The sequence below is a fragment of the Neofelis nebulosa genome, chromosome 10, assembly GCF_028018385.1.
Source record: "Neofelis nebulosa isolate mNeoNeb1 chromosome 10, mNeoNeb1.pri, whole genome shotgun sequence".
Taxonomy (NCBI): Eukaryota; Metazoa; Chordata; class Mammalia; order Carnivora; family Felidae; genus Neofelis; species Neofelis nebulosa.
This window is the reverse complement of record NC_080791.1, coordinates 89,075,246-89,091,535: the sequence shown is the minus strand read 5'-3', so window position 1 is coordinate 89,091,535 and position 16,290 is coordinate 89,075,246. Positions and strand designations below refer to the sequence as shown.

Below are 16,290 nucleotides of genomic sequence, written 5' to 3'. Positions count from 1 at the left end.
CAATTAGAAAAGGGTCGTTACTGGGTGTTCCCGTTACAGGGAATCTGTTCCAGTAACAGGGGATACGTTCCAGTAACCAGGGAATCTGCCCTTCCTCACTTTTGCGTTGTCGAACAGCCCCTCACCACGTTCAGGCTTTTAAGAGTCCATTGGTACTAATTACTGTTCATCGCTTGACCCCCTGGTGAGGAGGCTAGAGCTTTGATCAAAAGTAAAGAAACTGGGACAGCACAGACCATCCAGGATGACCACGGGAAGTGTGGTTTTGATAGAAATCTAATAACCATAATACTCTAACAAAAATATTATGATGTCTTCTCAGGTCTGAGGTTGGAACTTGATACTGTGTTTTTGAAATGAAGATGATACGCTTTGAATTACACAAACGTGATCACTGGGTATGGATGTACTCTCTGGCTCAGAACATGAGCCATTTAAAGAGCTTTCTCTGAGGCGGGAAATAGACAATGGTTTTGGTGTGCAGTAAAGGATCTTGGTGTTGAATTATGTAAAGATTCAGAGGGAAAGCTCAACTGCTTATTTAGAGAAAAAAGTCAGAAGACAAATGAAAAAGGAATAAGAAGATAGTTAACCTGTGAAAAATATGGACCTGGTTATTAGAGTATGTTTCAAAAAACCCAATATTTTTCAAAAATGAAATCTGTATTTTTCAACACCAAGAGTTAATATAATTCTATCCCCTCAATCATCCATCAGCAAAAGGCCTTTAGATTGAAGCAAGCTTTTGAGTTGCCACAATCTGGATCCACAGGTCAAATCTTGGATTCAGCATATGGGAACCCTTGCTCGTCTCCCTCTTCCCCACACATTTCCAACACTACACTGGAATCTTTAAAAAAAAAAAAAAAAAAGCAAAGCAACAACAAAGCAAAAAGAAGACAAACAGCAATAACAAAAGGGACAATGGTTTCATAAAGTGGCTGTAGTCACCCATTATGAAGATTAAGGTAATCTGATCATCACCATGTCTTTGATTTGAGAAGGCAGAAATAGGCGACCTGTAATCTCTTGTATAATTGTACGGAGAAATCAGATTGCTTTGTTTCTTCGTTAGAATACCTGAAAATAGCATTCGCTGAAACGCCAAGACGAGCAGCCCCAATGCCACTGCCATCATCATCTCCGCCATCACCACCGCCACCACGACCACAAGTGCAAATGTTTTAGTTCTTAATATTAAGCATAAAGACTGAGAAAAATGTATGGGAAGAAATAAGCTGTATCTGAGTGGTTTGGAAGAAAACCAAGGATGACAGATCACTTACTAATCATTTAATCCATGGAGAACCATGAAAACTCTGTTTGACCACGGAATACAGAAGGACTCAGCGTATGTGAATATCCATTTTGCAGAAAGAGTTTTATTTACTCGCAAATAGGCTATTTAGCCCTTCTATGATACTATTGCCGTTAAAACTGCCATGTTAAATTTAAATGCATTCAATTGCCCAACAGGCCTTATTTTGCCGGGAGAAACCAGGCAGCGCTCTGAGATTCACTTCTCTGGAAGAAAACTGACGGTGCTACTTGGATTGTTTTCGTAACTGAGCGCAGAACTGTGGTGAAAAAAAGAACCAAAGGGTGTAAGGAGCTTTGTCATACCAATATCCCCAAAGTCAGTATTTTTAAAAACTGTTGTGTTTTTTGTTTTTCCAGAACCTCTATGGTGAGCAGCCCAGAGGAAAGAATCCAAGCAGGTGGTATTCTGAGTCTTCTGTCCCCATATCAGTCAGAGCCTCACAGATACCATCTGTTTCATATATTGGGTTCTCATAAGATTTATTCTTTTTGAGAGGAAGGAGAGAAAGATCTTGCTATAAATAAATAAATTTATATATTTATTTGTGTGTGTATATGTATATATATGTATATATATACGTATATACGTATATATATACGTATATACGTATATACATGTATATGTATATATATACGTATATACGTATATGTATATATATACGTATATATATATATGTTTTTTTAATCACAAATATTTAGTATAATTCAATGGTTGAGTGGGAAGGGCACAAGGAGGAACAATTCCAATTCTCGTCTGTTAGCCAGAGATGGTATTTCCAGTTCTCTTTTCTTCAGTGTAAGTTTCTTAATGCAAATAGGGGAACAAAGCAAGGGAGAAGCAGGGGAGACTGTTATTTGAGAAAAGAAGTCTCACGCTCCTTTCGGGTCTGGGTCCAACTTAATTGAATAAGTCATCTTTAGTCCTCTCTTTGCCATTACAACAAGAGAAATCGTGCCTATTCATAATTAGTAGATTAACTCATAAAGTTTGAGGTGTGAATCATAAGTAGGTTTGGCTACAAGCCCTTCACCGAAAGCAAAATTTGCCAATGCATCACCAGTAGAGATAATAATTTCAGAGCAAAGACATTAGCATATGGACATTATTCACATGTTGGGTAAACCCTTACTAAACAGGTAGCATATCTTAGTTGAATCAAATGAAATTGCTAATATTTAACGACTTGGACCTACAACAACATTGATTTTGTATGGTTCAAATTAGTATATCACGAGATTAGCAGCAAAGAAAGAAATTCTACCATAACAACCAAGTCACAAAAATAAATGGAGATTACTTTGACAAATAAAAGCATTATTTATCTAACCTAAATCTAACTTTATTTGCATTAGAATCATGACCTGTAATAAAAGCCATTCCCATGTCACAAATCAGCCTAATCACAGCCTACACAGAAAATGTCCCCCGCAGTATTCAAGCACGCGTTGTTTCTCTCTGTAGAAAAATCAAACCAGATAACAAATGGCCAAGTTACCTGAAAAGAAACGATCAACATTAGAGTCAGAATCTCCAACAATATTAACTTCAGTAACTTCAGGGACCCCCGTCTTAGCAGGGGTCACTGGGATGAGGGTCCTGAGTTCCTTTGTGGCTGGGGACTGAGAAGTATAACTTTCCACTGAAGTAGCTGAGTCTTCAGGAAGACGTCCACTTCTTCTTCCACCTTTGCCATCAGTCCTATCTGTGTGGAGGCGGAATCAATGGTAAACCCACATTTGTGAGGCCGCCACCCAGCAGATGCCTGTCTTCAGAATGGTCTAATGCTACAAAAGCTTTCCGTTCGTTATTCACGAGTACAGAGCAAAAGACCATGTACTTCCTTATACCATCGAAGGGAAGCAATATTTTGCAATTGGCATCACCTGGACATCTACGGAAGAGATTTCGGTGATCCCCATACCTAGAAGGGGCATTTGTTGCAACACCTGCCCGGATGATCGAAGTTAGGTTTATGCCACTACAACTAACTGTGGCCTTCAAGTCAATTCAGGGACTAGATAATCTTGAGCTCTTACTCAGTTAGACCCACCACGGGTGAAGTGGAAAAAACACGTCACTGAACTGAAAAGTAAAATCATGCTGCCCGCAAATGGAGTAGCAAATGCAAGGTTTCAAAGACCCGACGCTTTGATTATTCTTTCCTTTGCCATAAGGGCACTGCTCCTCAGTCGCCAGCACCATGGATTTATGTCCAGATGATGAACGGCAAAATAATGTTATCAATGAAAGGGAAATAGAAAGTGATAGCATTCAGACCTTTACGCCGATTGCAAACCATATATAAGCAATATGTTATTTTAAGACCACGCCACTAATTCCCCAGCTTAAGAAGCCTGACCTTTAAGACTAAGAAAGAAATACGGTTTGCACTCAATGTACAGACAGTAGCTTCTAAGAGGTCTACAAAGCAGAAAAATCAAAGAGCCATCACCAGCCACACCTTCTGATCAGAAGTGACAGCATAGCAGCAGTCAACTGATGTGCCTCCACCAAAGACACTGCAAAGACATCCATAATTTATCGATTTTTAGCAAGAGCTGGAGCCAACTGGGCTTTACCATCCTTACTGCTAGATGTTGGAGTAGAAGTCACTGGATGGTCTTTATCTTCTTCCCAGTCTCCATGTGATGTAGAGAAGCTCTGAGTCTTACTCTGCTCTGTTTCAAGGAGGGATGAATCCAGCATTAATTTGGAGCCGTGAAACACATCCTCTGTTATCTGCTGACAGGAGGGGTCTAACTATCGCAGTGCCCGATGGGTAGGTGCAGAGGAATACTGTAGTTTGTGCACGCCACTCTCTTCTGATTGAGAGGAATGTGTAACGGAATTCTGTTTTGTCCCTTAACTGGCTCCTAAGAACTTCTCTTTCAGTGTCATCAACAAAGGCAAAGTGACAAGGTGAAGCCTGAACCAAGACTTTGTCCACCCTGGAACATTCTGGCCCAAGTCGCTTGGGAAAACCAGGGAACATAGAGACAGGGGAAAAGGAATGGTTGAATCCCAGTGCTCCTATAAATGGTCAAGAGTACCTAGCTGCGGGTCAAGAAGCACAACCGTAGGGCGATAAATACCACAGTGGCAGGTAGTCTGCCCCTAATGACAAAAAAAGGAAGAAGTTCTAGAATCTAGAATAACCTGCTCGAGTAACTCGGATCAAATTTACACAAAGAAATACTTCAGTACCTTCTAAAGAATATTAAATTAAAGTTACCATTTTTCATCTAGTATTAGGTTTTTGATCTCGCCCGTGAATGAGGATTCTCATCACTGCACTAAAATGCCAGGAAACGCTTGCCTGGGCAAACACAGGACCTTCACTGACATATATCAATTTGAGGTTGAACCGTTGCCCAGATCTGAGATCGCTTGGGACTGTTTTGAGTTGATTTCTTTTGGGTCCTTCTAGGAAAGGTACTGACCTCTGAGTTACAGGTGCAGGCATTCCATAAACCACATCCATAAGCCACGTCCACCACCAAGCACACATCACAACCAGGAGGAAGACATTCACCCAAATCCCAATCCCAGTATCGGAATACAAGACATCGGGGCCATAAAGTGGAAATACAAGACCCTCCGTTGGAGGGGCCCATTCTTAGGCTTATCTCCATCTCCTCTGATACGTAACACTGTGCTACATACGTTCTTGGTGATCAGCACATGCTTGCTGATGTTTTCCTTTGCCTAAAAGGACTCTGTCCATTATGTGTAGCAAGCAGTGAAATGAGTTTCTTAATTCTGGATTTCTTTCATATTCTGTGAAGAAATTGCGAATGATTTCAGGCTGATCTCTAAGATAGCCTTGTCCATATAGTGGAAATTAAGTCTCCTGAGGAGTTTAGCATTGCTTCTACCGGATGTTTACCAGTAGGAAGAGGTCCTGGCAAACATTCCTCTTCTGTTCCCAGGCCCTGTCACCTTTGTTAATTGTCAACAACATGCCTTGCCCCTCTTCTGTGGGCTGTGGTGATTTCCCTACTCTCTCTGATCAGCCAGGCCCAAATGATCTTTTTGCAGCTATGAAAGCAACCCTACCCCTCTCCTGCCTTGACTGGAGGAAAGATGGGAACCAAAGGACATGGTTGAAACATAGAGAAACCACCGTCCTAGCCGTGGTCTTGGGTGTCACTGGCATAACTATTTAGAGACAGAAAATCAACTTGAGCGGAATCCCCCAACCTTTTTATTTTCCTTAAGATAAGACCGTTGAGTAGGGAAATCACCAAGAATGAAGGAAAAATCAGATTTAAAGAACCCGCCAGGAAAATATCGGCAATGGAGACCCTTTTATCCTCTGGGCTGAGCCAAGCCACATAGCACTAACTGGATACAAGCTCTGTATCCAGGCCAGTGTGGGCCAGAGCTGAAGCAGGATCACAGGCCAATAAAGGGGCTGTTATGTCCTTACGAGTCGTCACGGAAAGAGGTCCTGTCCTGTCCGACTCTTCCACCGAATGTGTGAAGCCTGCAGAAGGCTGAAGTGTTGTACTGTGGCTGGAGTCCATATCTGAGGGAATTAAATCGGTGTTATTGCCTGATTTACTAACCCACCTCCTGAGGGTGGTTTAGGGTCTACAGACAAACTATTTTTATATTCAAACCTGGACAAGAAGGAAAAAACGTTCATACTGATTGATGCCTGCAGAACCGGGACAAACGATTGCTTCTTCAAAAGAGAATCGTAAGAAGCAGGTGGCTTTCACTTAAAGACTGAGTGTATGAAAGGTACAATTTTTGTTTGCTTTTGCTGGGTCTGGCAGGGCTCTAAATGAGAACACGATGTGCCTCCCAAGCCTCGCAAAAAGGCAGAAACATAGCCCACGTGTGACTGGTCCCGTTCCCTACACATTGTCTTCCTTATAGATGCACGTGATCTGGATCGTAGAGAAAAGACAAAACGCACTGGTTCGGACACCATTTTATCACATCTCCCTCACTTGGGTCAAAAGCTTGTTGTTGTTGTTTTGTTTTTTTCTTACAGCCTCTTCCCTCTTTTGGCTCTCTTTTGCGCCACAAAGTGAATGGGCATATAACACATAAAATTATCATCCAATACTACCTCCATGAAGGCCACAGGAGGTATTCAGGGGCAAGAAAAAAGAAGCACATGTCAGTGAATCATTCTCTCCGTAAACACAAGTATGAGGTGTCCTTGGCACTTAACATGTACAATGTTGAGTGGTACAGAAATGTCACCGACATATTGATATATCCTGTTTCTAGTAATCGTTGCAAAGTGCTGCTGAAATGGTAAGTCCTAAGTGAAAGAGTCACCAATCGACCCACAAGCACCATCACTGTTGCTGGCTCTCCGGCTCAAAGTACCCCCACACCGCTGCATCTGGAGAGATTTGACCAGGTCCAGATGACTCCAGTGGGAAACACTGGAATACTGGGCCTTCACATTCACCCTGCGGCTTTTACTACAAGAAAAGAGAATCAAGATCTTTGTAGGACAAGACGTGGCTAACTGTACTATCCCAGGTCTCCAAAAAGAGGAAAGGCGAGCTAACCCAAATTGAAATCCCCAATGGATATTTTCCCAGAAAGAGTCCTGTCTGTTGAAAGTCTCTAGACACACTTGTTCATCGTCTTCCCCTTCTGTAAGTAGCATCGTTCAAGATGTATCGCACCGTTCTGTGGTTGAAGCCAATTGTATTGCCCTTTGCATGTCTAACTCAATGGACTTTCTTTCTATTCATCAGTGGATAATTGATTCTGAAGCTGCTTTACTGGCTTGGTTCCCACCGTGGATAGACCAGAGCCTCCAGCTGCCACGTGCATAAATATGTGTGCTGGGTTTGCATGTAGCCTTGACCCACTCAACCCAACGGCCACAACCTAGCCATTCAAACTCATCTTCCTTTACGACAAATGGACCCAGTAACTCTGAGAAACTCATTCCTTGGTTTCCCTTTCTTTATGTTTCTCCTTACATGAGTATCCTTCCTAAAAAACAAAACAAAACAATACAAAACAAAACAAAACAAAACAAAACACCTTTCCCTGACTTCCTTTCTCTGCCTCTCCATGTTTTTCCATCTTTGAAAAACTAAGTCTGATCTACATTTCTCTGACACTCTCTAGAGGGTCCTCTGGATTTTTGTGTTTATTGTTGGCAACATTCATTTGGCATCTATTTGCTTATTGTCTAGTATTGTTAGATGTATTTTGGTGACAAATGTTTTCCTTCCCCAGCTAAATTTTAACTTCTTTAAGAGCACGGACCCAGGCATCACTGGGTGTCCATATTGCATTGCACATCAGCAGAAATGTAATACAATTATAGCTTAAGGGATATCTGATCATTAATATTTGGGTACAGTATAGGATGTTTTAAAGAAATGAAGCCACGGAGACTGTGGAATTCATTTTAGAGATAATTTTGTTCAACTCAATATCAAGAGACATCATCGTCATGTTCTTAGTCCCCATTTCAATAGTTTGTGTTATGTATGCTTTTGGCAGTTTGGATCCAGATAATATATTCCATGCTTTGACCAAAAATTCACATTCCTTTATTGAGTCTTCCTGTCTATCTCTCTTTTTGGAATGTTATATCCCTGGGATCAAGATATCTTACTGAATAATTTTTAAAAAATTGAGTAGCTCAACTCATGGGTACGGTAAGGAACATGGAATCTTCAGCTTAGTAATGACTGAGAAAAAAGGGATACCACCTGCAGCCAAGTCCTGCAGATTCTCTCAGGAAAGCTGTCATCTGTTCTGATAAAGAAAGAATTCTTTTTGAATATAAAAATTGGTCAAATAAAATCACAGTCTTCCATTCTTGCAGAACTGCAATTCATATCTTTCTCTCTCTCTCTCTCTCTCTCTCTCTCTCTCTCTCTCTCTCTCTCTCTCATTTCTGTTTTTAACCACTTATAGGTAAGTACAAAATGGTATTTAAGAAAACAGGGATTCCATCCTGTCTAAAAGTTGCCTACTTGTTAAATTTGTAAACATTTATTGAGAGCCAAGAGTGGTCTAAAGCCTAAGTCACTGGGTACCGTATTTCTCTCTAAATGTGGCAAGACTGAATAAGAAAGTTTTCTGAACTTTTTAGTTACTTTTTTGAAATGAGTACTCACCAATTTTTGACCTCTAAGATTTCTCTACCAAAGACAAGTTACATCTTTGGGTCTACAAGGAAAATAGTCACTGAATTCAATCACTTCACTCTTTTTAGAACACTGCACTTAAAAGGAAATGGAAAACAAATGTTGAGACTGCTCCTTCTTCAGAGAAAATAACCTCCACTCTCACCCTCTTAGGATCTTTGACCCCCTCTGTCTGAATTCTTCAGTCTCAGCCCAGGAATTCCCATTCAGATGAATGTACATATCACTCCCACATAGAAACCTAACTTTTGAAGCAACTTCAAGTTCCTTAGGAAGTAGACTGCTTTAAAATCAAGGGCACATTTCTAGTTAAATAGCCATTTGGTGGCTTTCAAAAACATAATATATATATAAAAAAGCTCAGAGGCTATTACCCATCCATCTTTCTGTTTGATGACCTCGTCCCATTGGATGAGAGATTGGGTCGAAGAAGTAAGTCCAGGAGCTGTCCTCTCGACTCTGCGTTGTCATTCTTTGGTCTGGATGGCTGTCATGGGCCGGGGCTGTTGTGACCATGTAGTTCAAGCAATTGTCAAAGTGTTAGTTGACATTGGGCCAGGGATACACTGATAATTTTAAAAAGACTTTAGTCTCTAGACAAGACAACGAACTCATCTTCCTGGTATAGAGGGAGGAGAAGTGTAAGCACAGAATGTTTTGGCAGGTATGGGTTTGTTCATGTTCATGTACTCAGCAGTCAGCAGGTGAACTAGACGGCGCAAAATCATTAATGACTCCTGCAGGGAATACAGGATGACTTACAGACGTCAAGCAAAGACGAAGAAGTAGTTCTTGAACCACATGCCCTGTTGCCCCCATCCCCTAAAGGAGGAAGTCTAAGCACATGATGTCATTCCAAGACAACCACATCCCGGTGAAATGCACATTAGGCTGGTAGTGATTTAGAGAAGGAATCAGGTAACAGCCACCCACAAGATAAACATGAAAGTAAATGCCATTCATCTCAAAAGCATGAATGGAACCCGTTAGAAGCGTTACCTTCTAACAATGGGATCCACAGCACAAGCGACACATAAGAATTCAGCACATGCCACTGTTTCATTCTGAGCCAGCGGAGATATATGGGTAGAGAAGAGTACACCAGTGGCCCCTCAGCAACAACCACATGCCATAGCCAGTCACTGAATCCACTGCTCAGCCAGGTATGCATTCAGAGGCTTTCACACACTGGCATTCCATGTTTCTGCCACACCAAGAATCGTGCATAGGAGCCTGCGGAGTCAAGTTATCTGGCATCACTTAGAGATGACGACACGACTCGAGCCCGATTTCCACGATCCCACGATTCTGGACTAGAGAAGGTGCGTTTTTGGTAAAGCTCATAAAAAAGCACTGCGAGTTCAAAGAGAAAGCTCCAGATAGACAGGACAAAAGTGCTAAATGACATCAGACAGGTATTTCCCTCAAACCATCTGGCTCCATTTCTTCCAACACTGGGGTTCGGACCAAGGGCTTTCTGACATGCCCAGTGTTTCGAAAAGCCACGTTGTAGATTCCTTTACAAAACAAAAGGGAGCATTTGATAAGATCAGAGTCTCTGCTCCGACCTCACTAGGGGATGCCCAACACTGGATCTGAAAGTGATATACAAAAAGGGCGTATTCTCTATGTCTCCTTTGTACGCTGTATCTACTCCTTCTTCGGTGATTTGTTATGAGCATCTAAGGATTGGCTCTGTGTTGACCACATCATAACTTATTAAAGAATCTTAACATCTTGTGACAATTCCTTCAATGTCTTTCTGTTCCATGTCCTCAGCGCTCAGCATTTAACCCACAAGGAAACTTCCACCCAAGCTTCCTTATTAAACAATCCATTACCAGCTGTCCCTGTTGTTGAATGAGAGTCTTCTTTTGGATGATTGGGGATATGCCCCATGCCATCCGCTCTCAACCCACTGCTCTTTCTGGGTAGCTGTCTCTTCCATTGTACGACTAGGGATTTCCTGGGCTGTGAGAAGATGTCAGTTGTGAGCCTTTATTGTTCAGTTTCCTTACCGACACACAGCTTTCTACTTTCAGGCCACATACACATGGGAGAAAAGATAGAAAAGGGAAGCAGCAAGGAGTGAGAGTGCTCATATTCTGAAAGGGGTGTTGAATCAATGAGCACTGGGTGTTGTATGGAAGCCAATTTGACGATAAATTATATTTAAAAAAAAGAAATCAACGGTGCAATCCTTCAATTTTTCAGATAGGAAAACTAAGACCCAAAGTAGTCTTGCTCAAAATCCTGTAGCCAGATTTGCACCAAGTCAGGACTAGGCCACAGTCCATGAATTCCCAGTATGATTCTTAATTTACTGTTGTCCACAGCCTCACATATCCTTGGAGAGAACCGTGTGTTCAAAGAATTAACCTCTTTGCTGCAGTGATTTTGGAGGGAGGAATATATTATATACCAGCTGATGACAAGATCAGCCCAGGGGGAGGACTTCTCAAATGGTGGTCACATAACTCACGATCACATGCCCTGGAAATGCACCAGGAGCGGATTTGCCAGCACAAAAGATGTTGACAATGACCGGGTGCTGCTGCACCGGCACGTTACGACGTTATGTCTACGTGGCATCTAAGATTGCCAAAATTGCTTTTTACCAAAAGTAAGTCAATGAAAGAAAACTATTCTAGCCAGTGTTTGGCATTATATAAACAATGTGTGACAGGGTAAAAATGCCAACCTCTCAGTGTTGTAATTGTTCAGTTTTAAAAAGAATAAAATGAATGGAATAAAACGTATCAGGGTGCCAAAGCCACTGTCATTTTCATGTATAGCAACAAATAGCAAATGTTTCATTCCTCAAGAAAATGAGAGTCTATAAACTCGCCAAGCCAAAGTATATTTGGCAACCGGCAAGACTGGTTGTATTTCATAATTTTAGAAAATGATATGTATGATTTGATAATAAGAAAAACCTTTAAAAAACTAAAACTTGTGTCCTCATTTTACCTTTGCGTTGGCCAAAACATTCCTGGGGTTAACTCGTTATCCAGAGGGAGGAAAAAAGACGCCCCCAAGTCTTCGGTTTTACCTCCCACTGACTAAATCACTACCTCCTGACAAATAATGAAGTTAGGAAAACCATGGAGCGTTAGGAAAAACAAAAAATGGGAACATCAACCCAAACACAAACCGCCCATTCAAAATGTTTTAGAAAGGAAAGAAAAAGCAAAACGTACGCCTGTGTGCACACATACGGACACGCACGCACGTATGCACACACACACACACACACACACACATGCTACTCTAGCACTGTCTTTATACACATAATGATCCTTTAAATACCCAGTAACCCCTGCTGTTTTTAACATATGGATTAGCAGAGTATAGGATTTCCATCATAAAATACGAAGGTTGACTCTCTTCTAGAAGTTGTAATGTTCTTTGATAAAGCCCCGAGGTCACCAACCAGAATCTCTTTATGTTTTGCAAGTACTGATAAGAGAACTGCTAGCATGGTTACTCCTTTCTCTTTCCCTCTGTTAGGTTCTGTTCCATCTGGTTTTTCAACTACGCGCCAGGCATGATGTCCCCTCTTCTCCCCCGCCCCCCATCACCACCTTTCGACAATGGTCTCATTAATTCCAAACCTCTTAAGTAGCTTTCTGCGAAAATTTTTAAGTACAAACTGCCTTCAATTCTAAGATATACTCTTCGCTTCCAAAAGGGGATTGGAATGGAATCCCATTCTGAAGAGACGTCTGCTTCTCATTTCCTTCTTCTATCAGAAGACTCTTGTTAACTCGGCTCGTAATCCTCACACGAAAATAAAATCCACTGGGAAAAGTAATGAGAGGCAGGCCTGTTGGGCATATTCAGTACAATGGCCAGGACTTAAAACCTATGTCCTAGTGGGTGTCTGAAATGTTTCTTGTGTTGTCTGAAGACATCCCTCAAACTATAGCTTTGCCCTTTGGGTTCTAAGCGGCTGTTTCTGACATTTTTGTGTTCGGAGTATCCGAGGCTAAGAGAATGACAGTTGAACTGCAGTCTTCAAGATGCTACAAGCTGTTATCCTGAATTAAAGCTTCTTTTGTTCGAAACATGATAGGCATGGCTCCAAGACAGAGAGACAAAAGAGGATATACTTCTTACTTTTTTTTGTCTTATCCTCACAGACCAGTAGTGGTACTTGAGATTGTTTTGGAAAACCTGAGATGTTTGCACATAAATAGAAGTAACAGCGTCAAAGCTTCCCCCCAAGATACTCTGGGCTTAAAAACAGAAAAAGAGCAGTCACAGACACTCAAATACAGTCTGTATGAGCTACCGACCTTCCCTCCAAGGGTACAAGGGATGCCTTTCTACAGTGGAGTGAGGAACAAAATGTAAAAAAAAAAAAAGAAAGAAACCAGATTCATCAAAGATCTTCACAGATGATACGGATTCCAAAGACCGCTGCACTTGTCAAGCTTTCTTTACAGACCCCTCTGCTCAGCACGGAAAGATACACTCTTCATCACACATTTCCATAAACACACACACATCACCAAACGGAACCTTTAGGAATCTCTAACACACACACACACACACACACACACACACACACACAACCTATCTCAGGTACGTTATGCACATTTCAAAACCATTTTTAACTTTTTCAACATTTTGGCCTTTCAGGCAACCTGACAAGTCAGCATTTTTCTTCCAGTTTCTAAAACTTGTGTATAGATTTGACGGCTTTTCATGCTCTGTGGCTAAAAGAAATTACTGCATGGAAATAGAAGATGTGGCTAATGTCTAACAAAAGAGTCTTCCCTATTCTGCGAAATGACTTTGCAAACTCATCTAAATCAGGACTGCTGACCACCATCCTCCTTACTTGGGCTCGTAGAATGCTGGGTCTCCTCTTCATCATGACGCTCATGGTGAATGAGAGGAGAGTGTGGTTCGCGGGTCCAGCTTTCTCCATTAGCAATGGTGCTGCTTCTGTCCACATCTGCCGTGACGATGGTTACATACACTGTGACTTTTTATCAAGCAACCTTTGATGTTCTGTTCTTCCACTAAAATGCATGCTATCTAATAGCGCCCTGCCTCAACAGTATCGCTGAGCATCTATGCTCAATACCGTCGAGCGGCTCCACCAATCTCTCCCAAGAGAAAATCGATGGGCATGAAATTTCTTAATGATTACCTCTTATTCTACTCTAACCACTTTGTCAAGGGCAGCGTCATAAACCATTTTAATGGGTTCATTTGTATAATAAAGCATCTCGAGCCCAGATGGTATGATTGGTAAGTGGCTCCTAGGTCAAACTGAGTATCCTCGCCAAAGTTAAGAATTTGTGATGAGATATTAACTACATTTCCCACTGTGTCCTGATGATTGACCTTTGCAGCATCACGGACTTTGAGGGAAAAAAAGTCCTTAATTAAGTATGCATAACCCATTACCAGTCATCCTCGCAGTTGTCTGAAGTAACACTCCTGGATTCGATTCGCCTGGGCTCCATTGGGTCCGATCCTGGTTCTGTTTTGGGTGGTTAAAAAGCCGTGGTGTGGTTGAAACTGTGATAACGATGATTGAAGCAATTAGGAAAATGTTATTTCTCGAGCCTCCACCACTTGTTCTGTACATGTCTCCCTTCTTTAGTCTATGCAGTGAATCATCTATAGCAGGTTGCATAGATGGTTGAGTGGAAACGGAGGGAAAGCAGACAGTCACTTCAGCTTGATTCAGCCACCCTGTTAAGCAGCTCAGTGTCCTCTGCATTCTGTCATAGAATACGCTCGGGTCAGAACATGAGATTTTCCGGAGAAAGCAGCCCAAGAAGCTGCAGCAGAAGAAAGAACAGTTTTGCAAACACCAGCCCTCCACCGAGGAGACCCAAAAACGTCAGGGCTTTGCCCATCCATGCAGTCTGTAACAGCCCTGTGCACTTGAAAGCCCAAGGAACTGGTATCATTGGCAAGTGCATCACATGTAGAGCCTCAGGCTGACGAGGGAGATACCTGAAAATTATACCACGATGATCACTTTCTTTCATTAGTAGTTCTGGCGGGGAAAGGAACACCGTAAGCAGCCACGGATTTCCTACAGACGATTCTAGGAAAGAACGTCTCCCTGTAGCAAGCCTAGGATTTAGCTATCCATTTCTGAATAGTTACAAACACCTACGGTATTCTCATCACAGGCAAAGCATTTCATGAGCAAGCCATTCCCAGCCAATGAAGGAAAAACGAGATTCGCACATCCAGTACAAAAGCACCGTAGGTAACCAACCGCCATCACAGCAGCTCCCCGGAAAAAGAAAAAAAAAGGCAAACTTCCACCAGCAGCCTCATACTGTCACCCAAGACGATAGAGCTGGGATAGGGGACGGCACCTGACAGAAGGATCATGACAAAATCGGGATCGATTGCTTTTGTGAAAATACGACTGGCAAATCCACCCTAACTCTTTCAAACTTAATTTCCATACTCCACTGATACAAAATTCTTTTCAGAACTGTAATGCTATCAGCCCTTACTTCACAAGTTAAGCACGTCAGGTTTCGAATCATTATCCACATTTCCCCAGAAGCATGAAACAAGCGGCAGCTGACACACCCCTACAGTAGAAAGAGGGCAGCCTGCAGAATTGTATGCACAGGTGCCAAGTAAAAAGGGGAACTGAAATTGGAAAATACGCCACAGAGATGAAAAATACCCAGGCAAGTTTCCCCCAGGAGCTTGATCACACAGTTTATTTTTCTGGTTGATCGGTTTGGGTTACCACCCAAGAAAGCTGAGTTTTCTGAAGTATCAAGTCCATATCTTTACTGATGGCCCCACCTGGAAGATGGGCCCACTTCCTGAACCCAGAATACAGTGTAATAGTAAATAAAGTTCTCACGGTCTTGGTTATTTGCTTTTCTTTCTGAAGTCATTAAAAAGAGTTGCCTTGTTTTATAGACCAAGCTCTGCAGAGGTGTCCGGGCTAAAGAATACACCACTTACAAGCATCTCGTTCTCTTGAGTATTCTCTATTTCTCTTGAGTATTTGTGGCTTTCAATGCCATACATATACTCAGATGCCTCAGGGCCCAAGCCATTGTTTGGGCCCCTCACTTCCTGGGTGCTATCCACTTGGGGATCGTACTCTCAGGTTTCAATAGGACAGACAGAACTTCAGTGACCTGGGAGAGTTCATGGCAAAGGTACACCTTCTCTAAGGACAGGTTCAGAATTCTCATCTCTGTTCAGCAATATCTTAGATCATTACAGATATGTCGAGGAAACCCCGTCATCTGATGGAATATTAGACTGATCGTTGCCTGTTTTTCTCTAAGGATGCTTTTCAGCTCAATTGCCATCTCTGGTCCCAAAAAGTTTTACAACTGTCACAAATGTGGATACTATTATGCAGTGGTTTCACTACTGAAACACAATTGTTTTTAACAGTTGGGCACTGCTTTGTTAAAGCTCAGCTGACACTTGTCCTTCCCTTCAATGTCTTTCTCTCCTGTTGGTGCCCTATTCATTTGTTAAAACCAGATGTGCTCCCTTGATTTCAACCAAGTTTTGTTTACCATTCTCGAATGCTGGTTCCCAACGGTTAAGCCTTTCTAGGGCCGTCTAAGTCTTCCATTTAGAATTGAATCAATTCTAATTCTAAATAGATAAACCAAAACAGAAAGAACCCAAGGCATTAGGAATTTTATAAAAGCTATTTGCCCCATTGCTCTTCCAAATATGTTTGGGCTTCCATTAGGAGAAATCATTTTTCTTCCTTCATAATCTTATCAAGGTATACCTAAAGTGTGATCAGTCACGGGTTTATGCTCATTTTCCACATTAACTATTTTCCAAGATGGACCC

The 16,290-nt window shown here is 41.8% G+C and overlaps 1 protein-coding gene across 18 annotated transcripts in view; it reads right to left on the bottom strand.

The window, feature by feature from the left end:
• Positions 1 to 16,290, bottom strand: part of CD44 (CD44 molecule (Indian blood group)) — a 90,880-nt gene that overhangs the window by 15,771 nt on the left and 58,819 nt on the right. For 4 of the 18 annotated variants that reach the window (XM_058688615.1, XM_058688619.1, XM_058688621.1 and 1 more), the window contains 6 exons: positions 13,885 to 13,998; positions 13,310 to 13,426; positions 8,838 to 8,966; positions 5,751 to 5,849; positions 3,901 to 3,999; positions 2,817 to 3,023 (listed from right to left, as the gene is read on the bottom strand). The exons of 5 other annotated variants lie outside the window; for them this stretch is intronic. In XM_058688615.1, coding sequence (XP_058544598.1) covers positions 2,817 to 3,023; positions 3,901 to 3,999; positions 5,751 to 5,849; positions 8,838 to 8,966; positions 13,310 to 13,426; positions 13,885 to 13,998 — 765 coding nt within the window. The remainder of the gene's footprint in view (positions 1 to 2,816; positions 3,024 to 3,900; positions 4,000 to 5,750; positions 5,850 to 8,837; positions 8,967 to 13,309; positions 13,427 to 13,884; positions 13,999 to 16,290) is intronic. 9 more of the 18 variants (XM_058688620.1, XM_058688625.1, XM_058688628.1 and 6 more) reach the window with 7 other exon arrangements.